Below are 25454 nucleotides of genomic sequence, written 5' to 3'. Positions count from 1 at the left end.
TTAGATAATATTTTATATGTTGTTGAGAGTAGAGAAATTCCACGGTAATTATTGCAGTTCATTTTATCACCTTTTTTAAACACAGGAACAATTATGGATTCTTTCCACTGTTGAGGGATTTCTTCTTTATTCCATATTAAACAAATTAATTTATGAATTTGACATATTAATGAATTTCCACCATATTTAGTTAACTCAGCTGGTATTAAATGAATGCCAGGTGCTTTGTTATTCTTTAGCCTTTTAATAGCATCTTTAACTTCAGTCAAGTTAGGTTCTGGAACTAAAGGTTCTGCTGTGTGTACTTCATTTACTTCTGATTTATCTCCTACATGGACATTTAAAAGGTCATTAAAGTAGTTCTTCCATCTATTTAGAATATCGCTTGGGTCAGCTAGAAAATCACCGTCTTTATCTTTTATCAAGTTTACTTTAGGTTGCCACCCCTTTCTAAACTCATTTACACCTTTATATAAATCTCTGATATTTTTATTTTTGCTGTTTGTTTCAATTTCGTTAATTTTGCTTTTCAAGTAATCTCTTTTTTTACTTCTAAACGTGCGGTTAACTTCTCGCTTTATTCTATTATAATTGTTTAGATTTGTACCATCAGAGTTATTTAACTACCTAAGTCTAGCCTGATTTCTTATTTCTATTAGATTATGACATTCATGATCAAACCATGGCTTACTTTTTCTCGGTTTATGGTATCCTATACTTTCTTCAGCTGCTGATTCTATTGCATTACGTATGTGCTCCCAATTCTTATTTACGTCTGTTTCATTTATATTTTCATCATTTAAATCCTGCAAAACATCAAATCTATTTGACAGTTTAATTTGGTAATCTTTCTTAATTCTTTCATCAGTAAACTTTCCTGTATCAAATTTTATAACTTTTAGATTTTGTTGCTTATGATTTATCACTGAGAGTCTTTCTCTTAATTTAGCAATTACTAAATAATGGTGACTGGCACAGTCAGCACCTCTATGTGTACGAACGTCAATTATACTAGTGTGCCTTCTCTTATCAATGAGAATATGATCTATCTTATTATGAGTTTTACCATCTGGAGAAGACCAGGTATATTTATGGATATCTTTATGTTTAAAAGTGGTACTTTTCACAATTAAATTCTTTGAGGTTGCAAAAGTAATCAATCTTATACCATTATCATTACTTAATTCATGAAGACTTTCTTTACCAATCGTGGGTTTAAATGTATCTTCTTTGCCAATCTGTGCATTACAGTCACCTAACAGAATTTTCATATCATACTGAGAAAATTTATCAAAGACCTGTTCTAACTCTGTATAAAAATCATCTTTAGTATTATCTTTATCTTCCGTTGGTGCATGTATGTTTATTAAAATAATTTTACACCACCTACCCTGTAAAACTGCATATGATATCCTATCATTAACAAATTCTACTGTTTTAAGAGCCGAGATAATTCTATTATTTATGAAAAAGCCTTTTCCAAAATTATGATTTTCAGTACCACCATAGAAAAAAGTATAATTTTTAGTTCTACAATTCCCTTCTCCTGGCCACCTAACTTCCTGGACAGCTGCTACATCTAATTTATACTTATACTTAACTATCTCATTAACTGCACACTGAAATGCCCCATGCCGGTAAAGGCTCAGAACATTCCAGGTGCCTAATTTAATATCCTTATTCCTAACGTAGATCTTATCTTTAGTCCAGGGACCTCCCAAAGTAGTCCCTACCCGGAGATCCGAACAGGGACTATTTTACCTCCGGAATATTTTACCTTGGGAACATCCATGGCCTTATATTGCTCTTTCTTGACATTTTTTTTTTACAGTGCAGAGTTGTCAGCTCTACGCCTAACCCCCAATATGAATGGAGGTATGGAGGAACTACTACACAAGACAAACACGAACACATTAGACAGCACAATTACTACACAAGACGAACACAAACACATTAGACGGCACAACTACTACACAAGACACACACAATCACATCACAACTATAACACAATATAAATACAAACACACCACAACTACTACACAATATAAACATAAACATTGAAACATTATCATAACGTTTTTTTGACGACTGAATTGTATATCAGATTTTCGGGAAAAATAAAGCTTTTAAAATCTGTAACAGTATATTTAATGAAGGAACTAAATTTACCATCTTCTGTTCTTAGTAAACACTGTAATTCCTGAGAGGAGGAAGAGAGTCAATAGGAAATAGGGATGGAAGGTTCAATGCCTAAGAGGGTAACAAGAAGCTCAACAAAAGCATCCATACCATCCACTTCATGTAATAAAAGGAAGGAAAGGGCTTTATTACGTGATAGCCCTCGAACATCTATTTCGGAGCCCCACAAAGTACAAAAGAAAGTGAGTATGTTTATCCATATTCCTTCAACTGCAACATTTTGTTATGTAAGGAAATAGGCAATGATCAGAACACTGCATTTTAAAAGTAGCTTTGCTACAGCTACATTTACCAAAAAGTAGTTCGCTACGCTACTCCTGTTTGCTACTTTTGCGCTACTTTTGCACTACTTCTGCATAAAAAACTTAAAACATATGAATATTCAAAGAAGTTCTTAGTGTGGTAGTTGTACTTAGTGGAAAATGGAATCTGTTATTTGTTATCGTGATTCCCATTTGATAATTTTGTTAACAAGTATTTTTACTGCAGTGTTTGAGAATAATGTACCTATTTAAGTGGCACATCAATTCAAATTTGATATATGGGTATAGCAATTAGGGTGTTACCCAAATTAATGATTACAATTATACACAAATTAAATTTAAGGGATTATTTACGTTTATATATCAACATATTTTCCTTGAGAATAAATATTGAGTTGAGTCACACAGTGGTTCGTAAAACCAGTCTCGCTTAGCAATCTATGCATAAGGTGGACTCAAAACAAAAACTAGGAAAGATGCCTAGTTGGGAACATGGGATCCTCCTGCTCCTCCATTCCCCACACTGCTCATCATTCATCATTCTTCCTCATTCTCACAATTAGCCCAAAGTGGCCGAAAACGACTCTAGATAAGAGAATTACTAAATAAAACATTCATCCTCATTATCATGATTAGCGAAAGTAACAGTAAAGCGACGTAAAAGTAGGAAAAATATATAAATTTGGAAACTATATTATCTTTATAAAAAAAATGTCATTTCTGCAGGAAAGTCAGTAACTTGTACGTACTTTTTACAGTATAAAATATATTGAGGAAACTGATGTGTAAATACAAGTGTTCTAAACATATTGTAATTTTAGAATTTGCAAAAATACATAATGACCAGTGGCGTGCGGTGATAAATCAGGCAGGGGAAAAGGTCACCTGCACTTGCCCCCTCCCCCCCCACATGGGTGTCTTAATATAATACAGTAGATCAGTAAAATTCAACCCTTATTGAAATAAACCAAATAAATATACGATACATATACTGTATTACAAATTGTCAGAAGTGAGAAACATGAGGCACGTTAAAATTATATGACAATAATAATTTTAAAGCAAATGTGATATAATATAAAGAAATGAAAACATTAAAAATAAAATTGTTGATGCGCAACAAAGAAAAATTTGGTAATATAAATTTATGAGTGATCAGAGAAAAAAAATAATGTTTTGTTGGAACCTGTTTCATCTCTTTATTCGTAGATTAAGTTGACGTTTTTTCATAGAGTTGAGTATTCTTGTAATTCAAACGTCCTCAATACAATAATGGCACACAGATGGCTGAGCTTTTTTCATGACGTTCGCTAGATTAGTAGAAGTTGTTAATGTGACAAAACCCGAACTGTTCCAAACAGGAACAAACAAATACAACAATATAATTTGTCACTGGAAGAATATCCAGTTAATAATTTTACAGAGTTGTAGGAACTCGTTTGAAAATGCCTTGTGTATGATTTCGTTTTAGTTTTTAATTCAGTTAGGATGTGTGTTGGTTTGTTGTATTTTCTGCAAAGTTCAATGAACTAAAGGCTTTCGTCCTCAGCCGGTCGATCATACAACACTCGCAACATTCGCTTTCTTGTCCTGCCACTGCGTGCCTTGAAACTTTGGGGTTGGTGGATGTGAGCTGTTCCCTTGGAAGCTATTTCCCAGCATTTAGCCAAGGCATTTAGCAGACGATTAGACTCTAGGAGATTTTTCCAGTTCATTATGAATGTCAGACGCAAGTTTTCAATGAGATTAGGAAGTTATAGACTATCTACTCTCAAAAGTATCACTTGTGACACGATTAAACTTCAGCCCATAGCAAAAACTGGAAGAAAAGCCAATCTGCAATATTTCTCTGAGGGAACAGTTAGTGTTCAGCTTCCGTGGTGCCGTGAGGATCGTTTACATTTGCGCGTAGTTGGAAATACTCGACGTCAGACAGGTGTGGGTGAGAACCATGATGCATTGGGGATAGGTGACGTAAACAAATGTCCAGCCACGGTGAAAGATTTTCTTCAGCGTCACTTTTGGAAATGTTGTTTTCGGGAGAAAGTAGTGTTCTTATTATGTTAATATATATAATTTAAATAGCTCAAAAGCACGATAAGTAGAAGGGAGCAGCCTGTTCCCTCTGTTCCATGGCGGGACCGCCACTGATTATGACGAAAATAATTGTAATTCCAGAAAGTGTATGTCTATCGTTCTAGTAATAATAATTTCTTGTGGGTGCGATCCTGTATCCTCACAATGATCAATGCTGTTAACGTACTGAGCCATTTATTGCTGGCACTATTGCTTTGTCATTCTAGTGGAAAATGGATCGCTCATTTTTGAACTGCAAGTTGTGTTGTACACAGTAATTAATGACATTTTGCTGTCTCTTGCACCAGGGGAATTCACACGATTTGTTATGGGAGTGGTGCAAACGAGGTATATTTTCCTCAGGAGTGCTGCAAACAAGACATGTTTATCCCCAAAATAGAGATGCAGCTCAAAGAAACGTAGCTGTTAACAGGAATATATTCACATATGTCAGTTAGTTATCTGGATATTAGAATTATTCAGATACTAATGAAATAAATTATGTGAATATCTATAATCTACGATATCAAGGTATTTATAATCTAGATTATCCATATTTCCATCTAATAGACTGTCTTCATAAACCTCCTGCAAAAGTAAGCGTTATTGTCGATTTTTTTTAAAGCAGTTGCCACATTCAAAATTTATCTCAAAATGCTGAGAAGAAATTGTAGCTGTAGCAGAATTTTCACTACAACTACAGGAATTTTGTAGCTTTGCTACAAATTTTGTACCTATCTACAGTAGCACCACTACAAGTAGCATGCTACTTCCAACCACTGGAAATAGGAACTTTGTCAGATGTCATGTGACGTGATTTGAATAGATGTTCTCCGGTTACAGGATGCTATCATCGAATTAACCTGGCTGATAACACAAGAACATTTATTCGAAGAGTTGTGTTGAAAGATAATTTTGATCATTGGGTTTGCTAAGCTTTACATTGGAGCACAATGATGTGTGGTATTCAAATGCTTTTTGCAACAGAGTGAACAGTTTCTGGCCTGAATCAATAAAAAGAAATGTATTTTGCACACCTTTTACATAATGTAGTGAGTCATAAGTTTCTGAAAATAACATTCTAATGAGGGTAAGTAAAAATAATAATGTATACTTTCTTTGTATTAGATATTTTCCTTTGTATTAGTCTAAAGTGCCTTTAATAATGGATTAAAGTGCCCTAGCAAGTAACTCAAATGGGAAAGGTTTGTGCACAAGAGCATTAAATTTACTGTAATTTGGTTAATTCTTATTTGCTATAATTTTTCTTGTATGTATGCATTGCAGAATTATTTCTCTTGTAGTCTACGTTTATTACAAGCACAAAAACACAGTTTTTCGTTGTGATGTTTCAGGAGAACACACACTCCCTTCATCAAACATTTATTTTTAGTTTGATTAAATATAGTTATTTATGAATCCCAAATAACATCTTTAAAGTTTAATGTAATGGAAAACATCAAGAATCTCTGTGTAAGCAATGATGATTTTGAATTGCCTGACAACATTTAGGATTTATAATTTTTAAAAAATGGGATCAAATTTTTTTATCAGAAATAATAATAAAACAGACAGCTTGTTTCACATTTAAGTTGCTATATTACAACAATGTAACTTTGGTAACATCCATGTATATCTGATTCTTTTTTGTTAAAAAAATTTAACCATTGTTATAACTGTATCTTTAATCAAACTTCAAAAATAAATCTGTGATGAAGGGAGTGTGTGTTCTGAAACGTCAATACAAAAAACTGTGTTTTTATCCTTGTAATAACCGTACAAGAGAAATAATTATCTGCTATAGTCTGAAAAATACAAAAATTTTGATAATGCACTGTGTTCGTTCTTTTCTGGTTTACAAGTATGTGTAATCAATTGCAACTGTTGGAATCAGACAAACTGATTTCTATTGTATGTAAAAATGTATTAAGTACTGTATAAGCATGATATTTTTTATTGTACACACTTTGATAATTGAATGATAGTGTGTACTTTCCTTATATGTTTTCCCTTGTATTAGTCTAAAGTGCCTTTAAATTAAAATTTCTGTGAGAATAAGAATATGATAGAGGTTATGAGACATGAAACAGATGTTTTTTAAAATAACTCTTGTTCTCAATAAATGTGACATGACGTTTCTTACCACCTCTCTCCCTCTCTCTCTCTCCCCTCTCCCCCTCTCTCTCTCCCCCCCCCCTCCCTGCATAACCTTGGTGATGAATTTATTAATCCTCGTCTATGTACTCAATCCGTTGGGGCATGATATTCCTCCTCCCGGGGGTCTGATTATCCAGTAGTTCCAAGATTCGGTTAAGTTTTAGGAGTTCACTGTTGCATGCCCTCAATCTTTGTATAGTTCTACAGGAAGATCGACAGCCAACAGCCTCTAAAGGCTCCAACGGCAACCAATGAACGTTGCCTTTCCTCTTCAGTCCCCAACCAGATCTTAAAGAGTTTTCCTCTACCATAGGGTCAAGAAGTGGTGTTCACATAATGGTTAAAACCTTAAATTCTAAAGTATCTCAGGGCCTCCACGAGGGCGCAGTGGTAGTGTTGTCATCTTGTAATCAAGGGGTCTCAGGTTTGATACCTGGTGGAGGCACATAGTGGTTCAGATCCCACTTTAAACTGTAGGTCCAGTCCCGATTAGCCTTACTGTGCATAAAGAGGACTTAAAACACCAATTCAATCAATCAATCAATCTAAAGTATCTCAGGACAATCACTTCTATTCTCATCTAGATTTCCTATCTCTGAATCTGTACCTGAAAAAAACCAAGTACTAGGCAATGAACCCTAAGTACTAGTATATTCAAGGTCTACGTGGTAAATGAGAACTGACAATAAATATTATTTATTTAATGCATGGAAGTACAAGTTATTAACACTATAACAATGGCTACAATGACTATACATTATTGTCGGATCGGGTCTATTCGACCCGGGGAAATATTATACTTTTTTTTTCAGGCATTCAAATTTTCTAATTTATATAAATGACTGAAAATAATGTTTCAGATTATTTATGAATGACATTTAACCATTTACATGTTTCTAATATGTAACATGTTTTACAAAAGAAATTTAAACATTGGATAACATATGTTATAAAGAAACCCTTGAGTTTTGATTATAATAGTTTTCTTACCTTTGGAACATTTTTATCATACGTCCAGTTATCATTAATTATTTGTAAGAATTTACATATTTTTATTATCTACTTTTTTTCAAGAATAACTTGAACAACATTGATTAACATGTGTTACATAGAACACGTGAATGCTGAGTACAAACATTTGCATACATTTCGAGCACACTGTTCTTGTTTTCTGATCGATTTTTGATGGACAAATATAACACCTCCTTCTGGATTGCTTTTGTACACCTTGCTCTTCATGTGAACATCCGTTGGTTTGCTCATCCATTACTAGTTTGCCACTGAGCTCCTTTCCCAGGTAAGAACCTTCTACGTCTACCCGATTTGGCTCCCAATTCTTACGGATGTACTGTTTGGTACAAAACAAATGCATTTAGTGCACTGAAGTCAATCATGTCATGAAATATAACCATGGCCATCTCCGAGCTTTTCGTTTCACACTGTTGTTTTGTACCATTTTGTGTTATTAGCTGTGCTGTGAAAGCATCCATTTTTGGCTAATCATGGAACGTAGAAAGTAAATTCACCACCTTGTTCTTTTTGGGGCAATATGATGCTATCATTAGATCATCTTGAAATCCAAACAAAGTGGAGCAACACACTCGCTGTTTTGTGACAGTAAACTCTGGTGGCAGCTCTCCTTTGTTCTTTTGCATCGTGCCGACCAGAGTAAGTTTCTTGGCAAGTAGATCCCTTGCAAGATATACACTCGTGAAGAAATTATGGGACGTGATGTTTCTTCCACTACCTTCATTTTCCTTCACTAAGTCCTTGACTACTCTCTCTACTTGATTTTTCTCCCTATTAACTCGAGCTTCCTTTCCTTTGTAGATTTGAGCCTTCAAAACAGAAGCTGTTTGAGAATCACAAATCAGCCACAGCTTGATTCCGTATTGACCAGATTTCGACGGCATGCACTGTCTAAAAGGGCATCGCCCTCTAAAATTGACCAATTGACCAGTTGTCATGATGCAATCAGGAATGTACGCTTCTCGGAGGTAAACAGTCTTATAGTTTCGAGCTTACCTGAAGACGAGACATGAGACCTAATCTTTCGTGTATTTGGTATTTGTATTTGTATTTCTTCGATTATACACAAGAACTCGTGAGAACGAACAAATTCGTCGTCCAAACTACACAGATGCTCTGCACCAAACAAAGTGTGCATGCAGATTCGTTCAGAAAGTTCCGGAAAATTGCAGCACCTGTGCTTTGAAACCAACAAACTGAAATAACGAACAATAGTTATGCAAACTATTGTCGACAAACAAAAAAATCCTTTTCTGCAGTATCCGTCTGCAACTTAGAAGATAGGGATCAGTGATGAAATTGATGAATGGACATTTACAAAGAACCTTGCCAAGTGGGATTCGAACCGCGACCATTGATGTCACAGTGCGATGTGCTAACCACTCAGCCACGGGGTCCAGGAATATGCTTTTCAAGGTTGTGACTATCCTTGAAAAGTCGCAGAGGCGAAGAGGGATATTTCTGCAGTAGAAAAAATAGGCCTATATATTTAAAAATTATAATCTGGCCTAAAGGACCTGCCTGGCCGCAACGCGAGTAATACATTTTCTGACCAAACTTAAAAAATGACCAAAGATTACAATAAATAATTTCAAAGGCCTTCGAAATTGACGAAAAGTCACAAAAGGAGAACACATTCATTTGCAGCATTAAAAAATTAGACAAGTATAAAAATTGAAACCGGGCCTAAAAGACCCGTCCATCGTTACAGTGTTAATGCAACACAATTCTGAAAGTAACTGATATTGCACTGCCATGCTGCTTATATGTTTTCTGCTTTGTGAGATCATATAAAATACAGGGTCATCCCATTCCAGATGGTCCCAAAAAATAATAATTGATTGCTTGACCATGTTTAAAAAGTGGTTTCTGGCATTTTTGGCCTTTGCAGACAGTTATGATATTGTGATAATTCGTTTAAGAAAAATGATAGAATGCTGTAGTAAGAAACATTGTTTTCAGTACATTTCCAGCTACATTTGATGTTCTGTAACTTTTTTCATCAACTGTAATGCAAATGGCTGAAATTTAGGACCAAAACTGGAATTCAATTTTGAAGAAAAATCAAAATTTGGGTTTTATTATTATTATTATTTTTTATCAGAGAAGTGTGTGTGTGTGTGTGTGTGTGTGTGTGTGTGTGTGTATATATATATAACATTCAATGAAAAATCCAGTGATTTTCCAACAACAGTGCTTGCAATAAGTAACTTTGAGCTCTAAATCTCCCTTGTATAAGCATACTGACCTAAAGTATTAAATTGGGTATGTAGGCATGAAGTTCTGCATACATACTATGAACAGTAAAGTTTTTAATTGTTCTGAAAAATATAATAGTTTGATATTACCATTTACTTAATTTTTTACGACATCAATGTCACAAACACATGAAATAATTCTTGAACCTTGCCTGCAGCGAATAATGAAGAGGTTTTCTCGGGCAAAGGAAAACCTCAACAGGGACGCAGGACTAGAATTGGACCCAGCCTGGTTAGCGATAGTCGACGGAGCGTGGATGTTTTAGAAATGCTACCTGATTGGCCTGCCACCTACACTCAACCCCTCCCACAACATATACCCAGTCGTGCCATAAGTTCTGTCCCCCATTCCAATAAGTGTAAATAACATAAAATGTTGTAGTACACTAAATCCTTTGTTGCCAAGTGTACATTAGGGACACAGGAACGAAACAAAACATAGTCTATTCAAAGTGGCCTCCTTTGGCCTGCACACACATCTTCAATCGTTGAGGCCACGCGTCAATCACGGCACGCACCACATCTTGGGGCATGGAAGCTGCTGCTTTCACTAAATCGGCCTTAAGCGACTCAATATTGCGGTGAGATTTCTTGCAGGCCTTCTCCTCTAAGTAGTCCAGTGGGTTGAGATCCAGGCTTCCAGAGGGCCAATCCTCTGCGGCTATGAAGTTGGGAACATTGTTGGCCAATCACTGCTAGTTCATCTCCCTGTGTGCTGGCGCGGAGTCTTGCTGGAATGTCCAATCTTCACCAGAAAAGAGAGTGTGATTCAATGGTTAACTACCTTCTCCAAAACATCGTTCTGGTAATTTGCAGCCTTGGTCTTGACTCCCTGTTCGCAAAAGTGCAGCTGGGTGACACCGTCGTACGACATGCCCCACCAAACCATGACTGAAGCAGGGTGGTGGCCTTGTTGGACCCAAGGAAGTTTGTCGGCAGCTTCCCAAGAACTGTGGGCATAAATCCTGTCATTTTGCCGGTTGAATTTTTCTTGTATGATGAAAATTTTTTCATCGGTGAAAAAAATTCGCCTGTGTTTCCCGTCCGCGTACCGCTGGAGTAACCTCTTGGCTCTTGTGGTTCGTATCTTCTTCAGAGCAGGTGTCATCAGTTGTCCTGTGGTTCTTCTGTAAGCCCCAAGTTTAAGGTCCTCTTTAATGATGCAGGACATCGTCCTCTTCGGTATATCCATCTCCCGTGCCATAAGTTTCTGTTTTCAAAGAGGATTTTGACGAATTCGAGCAGCTACGGCTTTCACAGCTGCTGGCGTCCGTGAAGTGCACAGACGGCCACTTCTAGCTCTGTCATTGATAGAGGAGATGTCGTTGAACCGGTTGATGCACCGATACACAATTTTTTGCGTAATTTGTAATGGCTTTAGAAGATTGAAAATCTCCACTGGTGACTTGTTGCACTTATGCAACACAATCACAGCGATCCGATTCTCCTTGCTGTCCCACTCCATGTTAACTGGACAAGTGAATGCCACAAACTAGGGACTGGTTTATGCTACAGGATGCGCACGACCTATTGTTAACACAGCTGGTTGCGGACTTCAGTCGAATGGGCCGTGTGGAGCTCGTGCACCTAGGGACAGAACTTATGGCACAACTAGGTATATACAGAGGTTGATTCATTTATATTGAGCCGAATTCGAATGTGCCACCTAACTAGGAAATGCAGTGTTTCCACCACCGGTTGTGTTCAGTCTGCAGGCCACCACTATTGACTATTGCCCGGCATCGGAGTTTCCATTGCAGGAGACTGCGTTGCAGCTGGACCATGGGTATTGCATCCCACTCCTCGTCACAGGCTTTCCACAGGCTGGAGATGGTGTGGACTCGAGGATGGGACAGGCGCTGCTTGAGGAGTCCGAAAGCACAATAGTCCATTGGATTGGCATATGGACTCTTGACAGGGATGTCAGAGAAGGGAATTGCAGAAATTCTAGTTTCCTGTTCCACTTCCACCGATCACCCGCTAGATGACGTTCATACAGCCTCTTGCAGTTCCTTTTTCGCTCAGCCACATGAGACGGTTTCAGGGCATGCACACTGGTCTTGTGAATGATCTTGAGGCGTAAATACCTGTGAATGGCATGGTTGATTGTCGCCTGCGATGTGCGGCATTTGCTGGCCATTGCACGCTGTGTGGAGGTCACCATACGCCGAATAACATGCAATAGCGGCAGGGTCCTCTTCACGGGAGGCCGGTTTCTAGTTGCTCGCGTAGGTGTGGTGGGCCCAGGACTCGCATATTTCCATATAATATGAATCACAGTGGCACGACCTACATGAAAATTATGCACTTTACACATTTCTACGAAGCACGACGCCGTGAACTTACCGTCGGAAAGGGCAACAATGTACCCCTCCCAGTATCTGTTCAGTTTCGGCGGCATCGGACTACGCTCGACCACATTGCTCTACTGCGTGACTAACGAGATACTGTTGCTTGCCTCGGGGTAATCCCACGGCGATGCGTTGCACATTCACGGTACAGTGGCACATTGAATTCAGCTCAATATAAATGAATCAGCCTCTGTATATAACCTTGACCTAACATATCTCTGCACTTCCCTCAAGATGAGAGTAATATTAGCTCTCGAAAGCTTGGAAGCCTATTTGGAAATCACCTGACTGATTGCCTGAGAAAACCTCTTCATCACATGAAACTTAGTTTTAAATTCATTTCATACTCAGGTAAAACAATCAACACCGTATCTACTATAGTTTTAAAATGGAATCCGAATAACTATGCAATATTCTCCACTGAAGATCAAAGTGGTACCTCTTGATTATATGACAACAGTGTTACCTCTTTTGTCATTGTGTAGGAATATACGTAAACTCTGTATGGCAAGAACAAATTGTAACTAAGAAATGGTCGATATGTGACACTTGGCTGCTACACCATGTAAAATTAATTAGCTAGTTCTAAAATATGACATTACGAACCTCTGTAAACTCCTTTAAGTGACACTGCAAATGTCTGTAAAAACCAAAATTATCGGTGTCTCCCCAAAAAAAGCAGGCCTTTTATCGAAAAAAAAAAGCCATTTAAAAAAGCCATTTTTTTTGCAACCCTACTGACCATTACTACTCAATAGATAACTTTTATTCATGTGATGAGTTTCAAGTGTAATTCAGGTACTTGTTTTTTATTCCACACTCTTTTTTTCTTACAGAAGACTCTGGTTTCTGAAACAAATTCCTTGAATGTAAGAAAGAAGAAGAAAACCACTCAGAAGCCACCTGAATCTCAGCAAAGAGAAAAGCTGAAAAGAAGATGCAAATCATCTGAATCTCAGGAGAAGAGGAAGATAAAAGGAAGTTACAAGTCATCAGCATCCCAAGGAAAAATGATGAAGCAAGAGCTTAAGTCATCTGAAGCTCTGGAAGAATCTTGTGATGGTAATGAAGTTAGTGCTACTTCAGTTAATGAGTTACCAGATGAAATTCTGCTGAAAATATTTTCATACATCCCATTGGTTGACCTCAGTTTGAATATATGCCATGTGTGTCCTCGCTGGCAAAATGTTGTAAATGATCCTGCATTGTGGAATGATTCAAAATTTGAATGCAGTATTCGTGATGAGCTTTCCGTTGATCCTGTTAAGTTTGTTTCCAATGCTCCTTTGTTGAAAAAATTATTTGTAAAATATCACAGGAAAAGAGATGAAATTCTTAAAGCAGCATACAGGACATGTAAAGATATTCACGCACTTGAAGTTAGAGATATGAAACAGATAAATGCCAGTGTCGTAAGAGATTTCCTGAAGAAATTTTCACAACTCTCATCTCTGGAGGTAGAATGCAAAATGCACCTGGATATAGAATGTGAGGAGTTGGTAAGGAGTTTTCGGAATTTAAGACGCTTGATCATTCCCGGGTCAGATTTCCTTGATGGTTCCTTACTGCGAAAGTTGTTGGATCAGTGTAAGAATCTCGAGGAATTGGACACTGAAAGTGCTGCTCTTGTTTATGATGAAGATGTGTTGTACTTAATAAGGAAGAAGAAGATAAACTTAATTAATCTGACTTTGAATGGGGAAATGTTGACCGATACATCTTTCAGTCAACTTGGCCAGCTGCAGAAGCTTGAGAAGCTTGGCCTCTTTAATTGCGAGCAAATGACTGACAGAAGCGTAGAAAGCATTAGGATGTTGAAATTAACATCTTTGCGCATGTGTAACGGTATTAACTTAACACCTGATGCAATTGCATCAATCTTCACATCAGGAAATATGTGCAACTTGACATTCCTAGACTTGTCATGGTGCGCAAATGTAAATGATGAGGTTCTTGAAGCTATATCTACAAACTGCCCCCTACTGGAATGGCTTTATTTGGAAGATTGCTCAGACATAACACCTTATGGCCTACAGGATATTCATGAAGGATGCCCTCGTTTGAAATCTCTTTATGTTAACCCTTTCTAAACTTTTGTTTCTTATTTATTATATGAGCAATTCCAGAGGTTTAGAAGTTGTTTCTTTGTGTATGATGATTCATAAAACAAAAAAAGAAGATATGTAACCCAGGAAATTTACAAGTAGTAAACTTTCTTCAAATGCATTCTGCCAGCATTATATAAAAATAAACGTGAAGATAACAAACTGACACAATTGGTAATCTCTGAATCTGGATTTTCTGTATCAAAGTTAGTGGGATAGTACTTGATTTATACAGTAAATTTTACAGAGAAATTTTAGAGTTTAGAAACATGTGTATTGTATATTCACAATCTAAAGATGTTCTCCTTTAAAACTATGCACAGTTCATTGCTCTTCACTGATAACATAATTTTGACCATCAAGGTTGATATTTTTCTGGAATTGCTCATATATTGAAATCAGAAAATGAACTTCATTGTAAAAGGTTTTGTATTTTTTTGTTTACATGTTTAGATATTCATCTATTGCATAGAAACAATGTTGGTAAAAGTATTTTTTAAAGTTCTTTCTTGTTAAATTTTGCTGCTATTTTGATTTCATGTATCACCAAGTGTCATTAATATGAGTTTATTTTCAACTCTTTTCAAGCAAACATGCAGTAATAGAACATGTACAAACTTGCTAATAACTGGACATAAAGAGGTGGGAAATATTTTACGCAGTGCTCTATGACATTCACCCCTAGACAAGATTCTTTTGTAAAAACAGCATTCTTTAAGTACTAGAGAGTTACTTCAGAAAATGAAATTTTTTGTTGTTTATTGATTTTTTTAATACTGTTTTTATTGTTAACCAGGTATTAAAATTGTGTGTGAAAATTTCAATGATATGTACTTATAGCTAACATGCCACATATATATTTAGAATTCCAAATGAAAACTTTTCTGAATCCAGAAGTGTAAAAAACTGACAGTTTCTTGCTGATGAAACTTGCGTATTTTGAAATATAGTGTGGTTCCAAAGTTTTGAAACACCCATTTGAAACAAATGTGAATGGGGAAACAAATAAAACGTCCTGATGCATGATAGAGGAAAGGGGAAAATCTTTTTGGAATATATTTGCAGCATCATATTCCATGTTGATGCAGGGGCAATTAGAAGAACAAGAACAACAACAAGAGGGGTAATTTACTCAAGAAATCCCTTTTCGGAGACCCCTGCAGCCTTCACATTAAACCAAAGTGAATACCAATTACACAGTGCAATACTTTTACATACCTACCATCTTCATTTTTTTTTATGTGGAAAGGTGGTGATGCTGCATCAAAATGGGATAGAATTTGATTGATTGATTGATTGAATTAAAATTGTTGGGTGCTTTGGCACATTAGGCCATTTTGCATTCTTCAATGTATACTGAGAAATATCCTCTTATCTAAGATTCTTGCTTAAAATGTTATAACAAGGAGTTGTGAAAGCTCCATGGGAAAAGTTAAAAGTGCAAGGTTGTAAAGGGACTTGCACAAGACACACACATTAGAAAGTAGGAATAAACTGCCGGAGGAGAGCAAAATCGGCACATTCAACAAGAATATGCTAAATACTTAAAACTGCATCACAAACATCAGAGGGTCCAGCCTTTGCAGCAAGTGACCATGGATTAGACTGCTCCACAGTCCAGTCTTCTCGAATAGAGGGACATATACCAGGATCACCATGCACCTATGGTGGGCTTAAGAGCATGAAGCTTGTTCCTTGTTATCGTATCCCTGTCTTCTTGCCAAGTGTCAAAAAGGCAACAAGGAAATACATTTTGCAAGTCCCAAACTGGCAGAAGGTGGATGAGAATGTTACCATCTGCATCAGCAGACTTGGTGGCACCATCGGCTTCTTTGTTCTTCTTTGGGCCCCCGTGAGTAGGTTCCCAGCAGAAGCATGCATCAGCACTGTCAGATAAGGACTATAGTCATTGAAAGATGCGCTGCACTACCAGATGCCGGGAATTCAGCCGTTCCAGTATAAAACACGTTAAAATTGGGGTACTGGATGCAAAACTGTAAAAACCTCTGCTGGTTTTCGACCATTGGTGTTTCTGCCTTTGGGAGGACAGTTAAAGGACATGTCAATGAAAAGTGCAGAAATGCCACGCAGATCACTATCAACACCAAGTGATGACAGGATCTTGTCTGCACGATCACCAAATTGTCTAGTGGCACGAGGATGTAGGTGGTAATATATTTTTGATGTAATGTTAAGGGGAGGAGATACAGTTACGCACCAATGGTGCATTTATTTCAATATCGCTCGAATGGGCACTGCTACTAAAAAAAAAAAACCTGGGTGTATCCAAGAGTATGAATTTCTCTCTATGTTGCAAGTGATGAATTTCTCTCTATGTTGCAAGTGGAAGCATTTTATGTTGATTATTAAGCTGGACACGATGTTTGAAAAATATAATGAATAAGAATTTTCTGAATCCCATGTATTCCATATGGGGAATCAAATTCAACATCAAGTTACGGCTAATCGAATGGAAGTTTCGACTTTTCCGCTGGTGAAATGCATCTTCAAACTGCCCTCTTCCTGTTGACATATTTTTCTATTCCAACACCATTTTCTGCACTGCTCTAAAACATGTTTACAAAGGTAGAACCGTGATTGTGGATCAAACTCCAGGTTGCCTGTGGAAAAAATGCACGGCAATGTCAGCAAGACTTGCATGAAGCCTGTAGCAACAATACCTAGCCGTATCTGATGGTTGCATAATGCGTAAGTGCATTTCTTTAGTAGGTTGCGATGCGTCCGTGAGAACAACCTCAACATGAGAAAATTGCAGATTGCTGGATTCCCGATATTGTCACCATTGTGCAACCATCAGGTAAAACAAGTTATTGTTGATTCAGGCTTCATGCAAGTTTTGATCACATTCTTGTGCATTTTTGCCATGATCAAACCTGGATTTTGATCCACAATTGCTGTTCTACCTTTGAAAACATGTTTTAGAGCAGTACAGAAAATGGTGTTCATTTCAGTGTTGTACATACACCACAGCACTCGCTGTACCGACCACTTTTGTCACTCGACACATTGACATGGTCCCAAACTGACATTGCTCACCACCTGATAGCACATGCACGTTGTCATTACCTTTTCCTGACAGTGTTGCCACTACTTTATTTACAACCCACGTACATATTTCAATAAACATAACCTGGAAATATTACCATGATATAACCATATTTCTGTTAAGAAAATAAAATTGTCTCCAAGATGGCAGACTTCAAGGCAGTTTTTACGTTAGTAGCACATCCTAACAAGGTCTAGCTCTTAACTGTTTCAAGATGTTTAATTATGTTTCTGTATCCAGATTTATTTTAAATAGCTTTTTCCACACTTATGGATCATGAAAGTTATTGTGGCTGTAGCAAATCAAATTGACCTGGTCGATAGCCCGAGAGAATTTTTTCATCAAAAAATTAAAATGTATCTTGTCTTGAATTTTACAAAACAAAAAATGTCTCAATATAAAATTAGTAAGCATAGAAGAAATTGGGATATTTTCTTCATGTTGCCTTTGCACAATCCAAGACGAGACACAACAATTTTAATTATTGCCATTTTTATTAATCTTTCCCACACAAAAGGTCAATTCACTTTTGCAGTGTGTAGTGAACATGTACTTCTTATTGCTATGTGGCCATCTTTATAACAGTTCCTTATTTCTATGTTATGCTACCATTACTTATTGTAATGAGTACATAGTTTTATTTGCAAAAGCTACTCCTATTTGTGACAACTACATGTTTAAAAGTATGCTAACCTAATTTATCGGATGTCACTATCAAGAGTAGGGGAAGCGATTAATGTCAATAAAGAGACTTCCATGCTTACAATGCTGCATGCCCGTTATTTACCTTTACTGAGGTTCCAATGAAAATAAAGTTCTGCGGTAGGAGAACAGAACCCTATTATCGAATGTCTGGAATCTGGGTTAACACAACTTGTCAGAAAATTGGGGAATCGTCTAGTTCTCCTTTCCGACATCTTGTGTACGCCCACAGGAACACAGATAATCTTAATTACTCAATGTTCACTTGCTTCATTATTTTTTCTACTAGGAATAATTTCTTAATCGATTCAAAAAAGGATCTAATCTTAACAAGGTTTTATTATGTATAATGAAAACTAAATGCCATGAATAAATAACAGAAGTTAATTAACACCAATTCATAAGAACAATGTCTGTTCATCTTTTCTTTGATCTTCACATTAATGACCAAGTACATTACACCCTTCTGACTAGTAACAGTAAATTGTTCAAATCCCAATATATATAATTTTTACATAAATTACCATATAAAAACTTAACCAATAAAAATAAATATCCCTCTACAGAAACATGTAATCCCACTTCAACAAGTTCTTATGAAAGGCAGTCCCATCCGTTTGTATTTTTTTTTAAATTTTTTTTATTTAATGCTGCTTGGTAATAATCATGATTTTATTCAAATCAAAACCCTAAGACTTGCACACCATTTCTTACAATATCAAAATCATTCAAAAAAAAGATCTATATACAGGTTCTGCAGAGAAAGAAAAATCAACCATATTTACACTCAACACACGCACCAATCAGGTAAATAAGTCACCAACTGTTAGGAAACTTTGAATCCATGTTAACTGTTCCATAGCCTCGGAGTGAGAGAATAGTCCACAAAAGCTATACGCTGGTCTAGTGAACGTCACTTCCGGCACTGTTGCCATAGTAACGGTATACCTGGCAATATACAACGCGCTGTCCGCACTTTCCCCATGCAGTTAGTATTGGAAACGGACCGCAAGGGATACCTTTTGTTCTTAATGACAGGGGTTTTTAACGAAAATGGTAATATGTATCTTACACCATTGTAAAGATTAAATTCAGATGAAAACGTACATAAAATACAGGTTGCTTTCAGGTGACAAGTTAAAGAAGAATGGAAGAACAAAAGCAGGCACTTTCCATAAAAGTTACCGGCAACTTACGATTTCTTCAGTTTCCGCTACACAGGCTTGTTGACGGGTAAATGAACGTAAGTCGCATTGTTTTTTTTGTCTGTGGTCAGATATGTCTTATTGCTATGCGTATGATTACGATCATTGTGCACATTAGGCATATTTCGTGCCTTTGCACAAATGGGTATTCAAAAATTACAATGCATTATCTCGATCGGAAGAATACATATGTGTAGTACATAGTCATAGATGTCGAAAGAAATTCTTGTAGGGGTACTCAGGCCATTGACATATTTTAATAGTAGTTGTAGTAATATTGGGAGTGTGTAAAGTGATTTCAGGCAATAGCCGGAACAGCAAACACAAATGAATAGGGACGATTACTGCTACTACTAATATCAACAACAATAATAAATGCATATGAAGATGATAATGGTATATTATTATTATTGATTAGTTGATTTGGTGTTTTAAGTCCACTTTATGCACAGTAAGGCTAATCGGGACTGGATCTACAGTTTAAATTGTAATCCGAACCACTATGTGCCTCCACCGTATTATAAGTTAATTATTATTATTGCATCCAAAGTAAATGTGTAAACCCAAGGTGTATTACGTCCGCTATTTCAGTAAATTAGGTTCGCATTTAAATCTTAAATGAATTGTACTTCCCAAAATATATTATGTTCTTGAATTTCCAGAAATTCTGAATAATCGTAACTCGTAAATAAGCGATTTCTAACTGAAAACATTTTACTCCCATTTATAGATTATGAGGAATTGAGATAAATAAAATCACGTTGAAACAATGAAGTTATTTTATCACAGGAACACAACACAACTGACAATGGCAAACTGACAGCAATAAAATTAAAAAAAAATGTAAAAGAGAATGCCATGGCGCCCCATGAAATTTTTTGTGCCGTATTAAATCAATATTATTTTCAGTTTGCAAAATTTTAGATCTAAAGATTTTCTTGCTCCCTTCGCTCACAATTTTATTGTTTTCTGTAATGCATTGTAAATTACCGGAGAGAGATGTTATAACTGCTAAGCACTTTAGACTCTTCCTGCTAAACAGTTTTATCTTAAATGGATGAACACAGTTGTTTGGGTGAAATTGAGCGTGGAATATTTCAGAGACAATTTATTTATTATATATATGTACACACACACACACACACGCAATCTCATAAATGCAATGAATCTGAAACAGTGAGATAAAATTGTGTATTTCTTTCCTGACTGAACTTTCATCAAGGTTTTTGCTTCCCTAATCAGAGGGTTTGCGCATGCCTATGTTCACACCGGTAAGGGAATCCCGGATAACAGGATAGAAATTACCCTTAATAACGCCAGTGTACCTTTGAGCAATCGTTTAAAGTATCTCGGTATCATTAACGACCCCAGCTAAATTTTAACCTCCAAATAAATAACGATATTCGTAAAATCTATCTGAAACATATTGACACCAGGTTTTCTACGTTTTTCTAATACTTTTAATTGCAAATTTGTGCCATAGAGAAACCTCTTGATATTAATTATTCTAAAATTTAGAATATTTTTCCGCGATACTAATGTCAGGAGAAAATTAAATTACCACAGAGTTAGGGAAAAGCTGATTTCATAATAAAGTGGCCACTTTATGCTACCTTGTAACTAGAACGCCTTGAATAACGTAGTGTGGAAAACGGCACAGTTCTGGCCCCTCTGGCTGGTTCCACTCGAAAATGATACCGCTAGAGGCGCTGGTGTTGGTCTCTGTGCATGGTATTCGTCTGCTTATAATGATAGTAAATGGAGTTTTCCTGCAACGTCTGAGTCTTTTACATGAAGCGTTTCTATGAATGAGATAATTGTTATGATATTTGGTACAGTGGTCGCGAAGATATTAACGAACATTCTAGACAGTCGACCACGTCCTGTTATCGTTATACTTTCGTTAATAATGCGGGAGAAAAAATATGCATCGACTGCTCTTTGTAACTAAATTTTTATGTATGAATTAGGTTCATAATTATTATCATCATTTCTTTTAAAGATATACACACTGAAGCATTTATATTTTTTATACGAGGGTCACTATTTATATTTTGAGCCTAACAATGAAAAAACAGGAATTTGGCATTGAAAACTGCTTTATTGTTTTTCGAAGTATTCTCCTTTATGGTCAATACACTTTTGCATTCGTTCGAACCATTTGTCAAAGCAGTTTTTCCAATCTTCTTGAGACACCTCCATAATATGGTTTTTGAACCTATCAACGGTGTATTCCACCAACGAAAATCGTTGTCCACGCAATTTATTCTTGACATTCGGAAACAAGAAGAAGTCATTGGGTGCCAAATCAGGACTGTAAGGCGGATGACCCATCAATTCGATTTTTTGACTGTTAATAAAGTCGGTTGTTAGAAGAGATGTGTGACAGCTGGCATTGTCTTGATGAAGAATGATCCGATGGCGTTTGTTTGTTTTCCGTATTTGACCGAAGACCTCTGGCAAACAAATTGTTGTGTACCATTCAGAGTTGATCGTTCTACGTTCCTCTAAAGGCACAGTTGCCACATGACCAGTTTTCCCGAAAAAACAGGCGACCATTTGTTTCGATGTGCTTCGAGCGCGAACAACTTTTGTTGGGTTCATCTTGAAACACCCATACAGTCGACTGCTCTTTACGTTCCGGCTCGTATGCATATATCCATGATTCGTCACCTGTTACAATCTTATATACGTCTTTTGAAGCACCACGATTGTATTTATTGAGCATTTGTTTGCACCAATTGACGCGAGCGTCTTTTTGAGTTTTTGTCAAATTGTGTGGGATCCAACGAGAACATACCTTTTTCACAGCTAAATGATCAGGTAATATTTTATATATGCTGGTGGAACTAATGCCTATGGTTGCCTCAATCTCACAGTATGTCACATGACGATCTTGCAGTATTAGGTTTTGCACAGCATCAATGTTTTCTTGAACAACAACTGATTTTGGACGACCTTTGCGAATCTCGTCGTTGAGCGAATGGCGGCCACGGTTAAATTCGTTATACCAGCGTTTCATAGTGGCAAAGGATGGGGCTTCATCGCCAAATGTGGAAGTAAGTTGATCGATGCACTCTTGTCTTGATAATCCACGTCGAAAATCGTAAAAAATCATCGTACGAAAATGTTCAAGAGTTAATTCCATTTTATTGTTGTCGTGCAATCTCCAAGGCAACATAAACAACACAAATGAAACTATTGACAAAACATTTGAAGTACGTTATGGTCAATAATGCCAGACGATTCCGTGCAAACGTCAAATCGTGCCCAACTTCAATCAGTATTGCCAAGGCCCAAAATGTAAATAGTGACCCTCGTATTTACTGTTTATTTTCTTCCGCTTTACACTAATCGCGGCAATGATGATAATGATGATTACATGAAACGACAAGGGGAGTGCCATCGATATGAGTGTAAGGAAACTTTCAGACCAATGGGACAAGCGACACAGGATGTTTACACTGATGTGACTAGGGACACAGACACTTCCAGACTGTAAAATAGCATTCATTGCGCATTAGGGTCGAAACAGCAAACTACATGTTCATGTGTCGTATTCTCATGCAACTTGTTTTTTTTTGGTTTTTTTTTTTTCGGTCGGAAATCTCCTTAAAGGAAGGGTGCTCAGACCAAAGCGACCCGCTACAGGGGGAGTTCCCAACTAAGTGACAAGCGACAGCCTTGAAGCGGGACTTCAGTCTATTAGCAAACGTTTGCTGCTAATTGTGCGAACAACAGATCTAGACGACACGATAAGCCACACGTGTCGCTTGTGTGTCGCTCAAACTGGACCATTTCCTCAATAGCTTACAACGTGTTGCCGTGATTTGTTGTTCGCTCATGCACGATGCAATGAATGTCGTGCTTTAGGGATATTGCGCATCAAAGCGGCACGTGACACTTATCGCTTGAGGATTTCACCAACCGAACGCTGGTCTGTGCTGCCCGTCATGCCTTTACAATGTGAAATGTTGCTCTTGATTGGCTCGTTTCCAAGCAACATCTGTCGCATCTCGCTTCAGTATGAAAGTTTCTTTGGACCGAAGGACCCGTGTCGCTTTGGTGTGATATCCTCGTATCGTTTGTCGCGTGTCGATTTGTTCTAAAATCTCCTTGAGGAAACTGTGCAGTCAGAGCTTGTGTCCCTATGGTTCGAAAGGCTGCATCCATCAATTGTTTCCATCAATTCACGTGCCACCTTTCAAGACAAACAAATCTACATAATATATTCTAAAAACTAACAAAGCCGCAATACTTTCATAAGAAAATTAGCACCGACACTGATCGCACTGCCATCTATGTTCTCACCCGTCTGGGGAACCAGTTTCTTGGGTCGTTTTCCACACTACATTATTCAAGGCGCTGTACTTGTAACTAATATTGGTCATTTATTTAGATTCAGATACCCAAGTTGTGATTTTATACAACGGTGCAGACTAAGATTGACCCAATTGTTACGAACATGTGTTTTCCAGAAAGTTGTAAATTTATCTCAAATATTGGGCGTTAAACCTCCCCCTTCCCCTTTCCAGTTGCCATTCTGAGACACTTTTCCGTTCATTTTCAATTTCATATTTTGATTTCTGTTTCATGACAACATACACTTTGAGCTACCGGCCTCAGAGTCAATATTTCCTTTCTTTTTTAATAACCATATTTCAATTTCCAGAAGGACATATGAAGGATTGGTCGATGTTTATCTAAACACACAAAAATTATATGAACCATAACTGTTTGTATTTTCTCATTACAAGCAAAATGCAATATATTTTCTCATATCATGCATAAGTAAGTGTATTATAGTTTTCATATAATTGGTATCGAATAATTTGTGTGTATGCTTCCATTGTCAAACACAGTCAACACTATTGTTAAGCTGGATTAACGAAAATGCCGAAAAAGGCAAAAAAGGACAAATAAAACCTGCCTACAATAACCCAAAATGAACATATATTATGTTGGGGCTCGTTTTCGGACACTAGGGGAAAAAAAAAGGATTTTTCCTTAACTTCCAAGCCCTAGTTATTAACAAATGGAGCTTCGTTAATTTGTTTGCTAGATAAGAAATAGGAGATATGTATAATATATGATATATTTAATTTTCATTTGTTATTGAAATCTTATATAGCTCTAACGAATAAACAAATTAGTACCGCGTGTGGATCTGCATACAATTTTGCAATAAATTTTCAGTAAAATGTAATAGAAATCAAAGTAAAGTGCAACGAAAGTGAGTTACAAAAACTGCATTAGGTTACTCAACCTCGACTTCTCCCCCACCCTCCCACCTCCCTCCATTCGCCTAAACACCAACAAAGCAACACGTAATGCTGTGAGTTTCTGCTTGGCTTCGCTGGTCTACATGTTGGTCTTCGTATTAGTGCATGAGTCCTGCTTCTGCAGACCCCACACCTTACCTTGATAGACCAATACAGGTGCCGCACCTGTTCGAGCTGCCGCTGCCAATTTCATGAGGAGTTCGGAAGTGCTTTTTCGATTGTGTTTTAGCTACAGTGACTCAAAAAAGTATTCAACTCACCACAGGCCTCCCATGGTGTTCCGTACCTTGTATTTTTGGAGCCAAGATGGCCACCACGTTATTCTCTGGACACTAGTGCCTCCTGAAAGTGAGAGAGTGAAGAGTGTGAGGAGAGAAGCAATGATGTGAGAGATGTACGGCAGGTTGGCTGCAAATAATGTATATTTTGCGACAAATACATCATGTCGATGTAATTGAGTGTTTCGTTTATGTGTATTAGTCTACCTACAGCACCATTACCTTCCTGGAAATGCTACAAACAGCGGCCGAAACAAGAAAAGTGTTTCTTGTTGGATGACGTTTGCGAACATGGTCCTCCTTGTGCCGGATGTTGCCTGCGATCAGCATTCGTTGTGTTGTGTTGAACTTTTGTGCTAGCGTGCATTTGTGAACTGTGAATAAATACATTGACATACGGTTTGCTACGGGTAACCTATTTCAGTGCACCTTTTGTAGTGCCAGGAAGTGTTTCGTGCGTGCATTGTAGTTTGGACAACAAC

At 37.1% G+C, this 25454-nt stretch overlaps 1 protein-coding gene across 2 annotated transcripts; it reads left to right on the top strand.

The window, feature by feature from the left end:
• Nucleotides 1-2125: 2125 nt before the first annotated feature.
• LOC145990867 (uncharacterized) lies at nucleotides 2126-14943 on the top strand. Of its 2 annotated transcripts, none has more exons than XM_083126314.1 (2): nucleotides 2126-2381; nucleotides 13173-14943. In XM_083126314.1, exons 1-2 carry the CDS (start codon nucleotides 2235-2237, stop codon nucleotides 14421-14423), a joined length of 1398 nt encoding a protein of 465 aa, XP_082982440.1. In that variant the 5' UTR covers nucleotides 2126-2234; the 3' UTR covers nucleotides 14424-14943. The 2 variants fall into 2 exon arrangements, with proteins under 2 accessions (XP_082982440.1, XP_082982439.1); XM_083126313.1 differs by having other exon boundaries at nucleotides 13170-14943.
• The last annotated feature ends 10511 nt before the right edge of the window (nucleotides 14944-25454 follow it).

Source organism: Lepisma saccharinum, chromosome 8 (assembly GCF_977018435.1).
Source record: "Lepisma saccharinum chromosome 8, izLepSacc3.1, whole genome shotgun sequence".
In the NCBI taxonomy this organism is placed as follows: domain Eukaryota; kingdom Metazoa; phylum Arthropoda; class Insecta; order Zygentoma; family Lepismatidae; genus Lepisma; species Lepisma saccharinum.
Note: the sequence above shows the minus strand (reverse complement) of the source record. Positions and strands in the feature narration are given on the sequence as shown.

What these genes read in the sequence shown, in the direction of transcription:
- LOC145990867 (XM_083126313.1), top strand. Translation starts at nt 2,235, where the DNA reads ATGGAAGGTTCAATGCCTAAGAGGGTAACAAGAAGCTCAACAAAAGCA. An exon ending in CCCACAAAGTACAAAAGAAA is followed by an intron (nt 2,382 to 13,169) that starts GTGAGTATGTTT and finishes TTTTTCTTACAG; the next exon opens with AAGACTCTGGTTTCTGAAAC.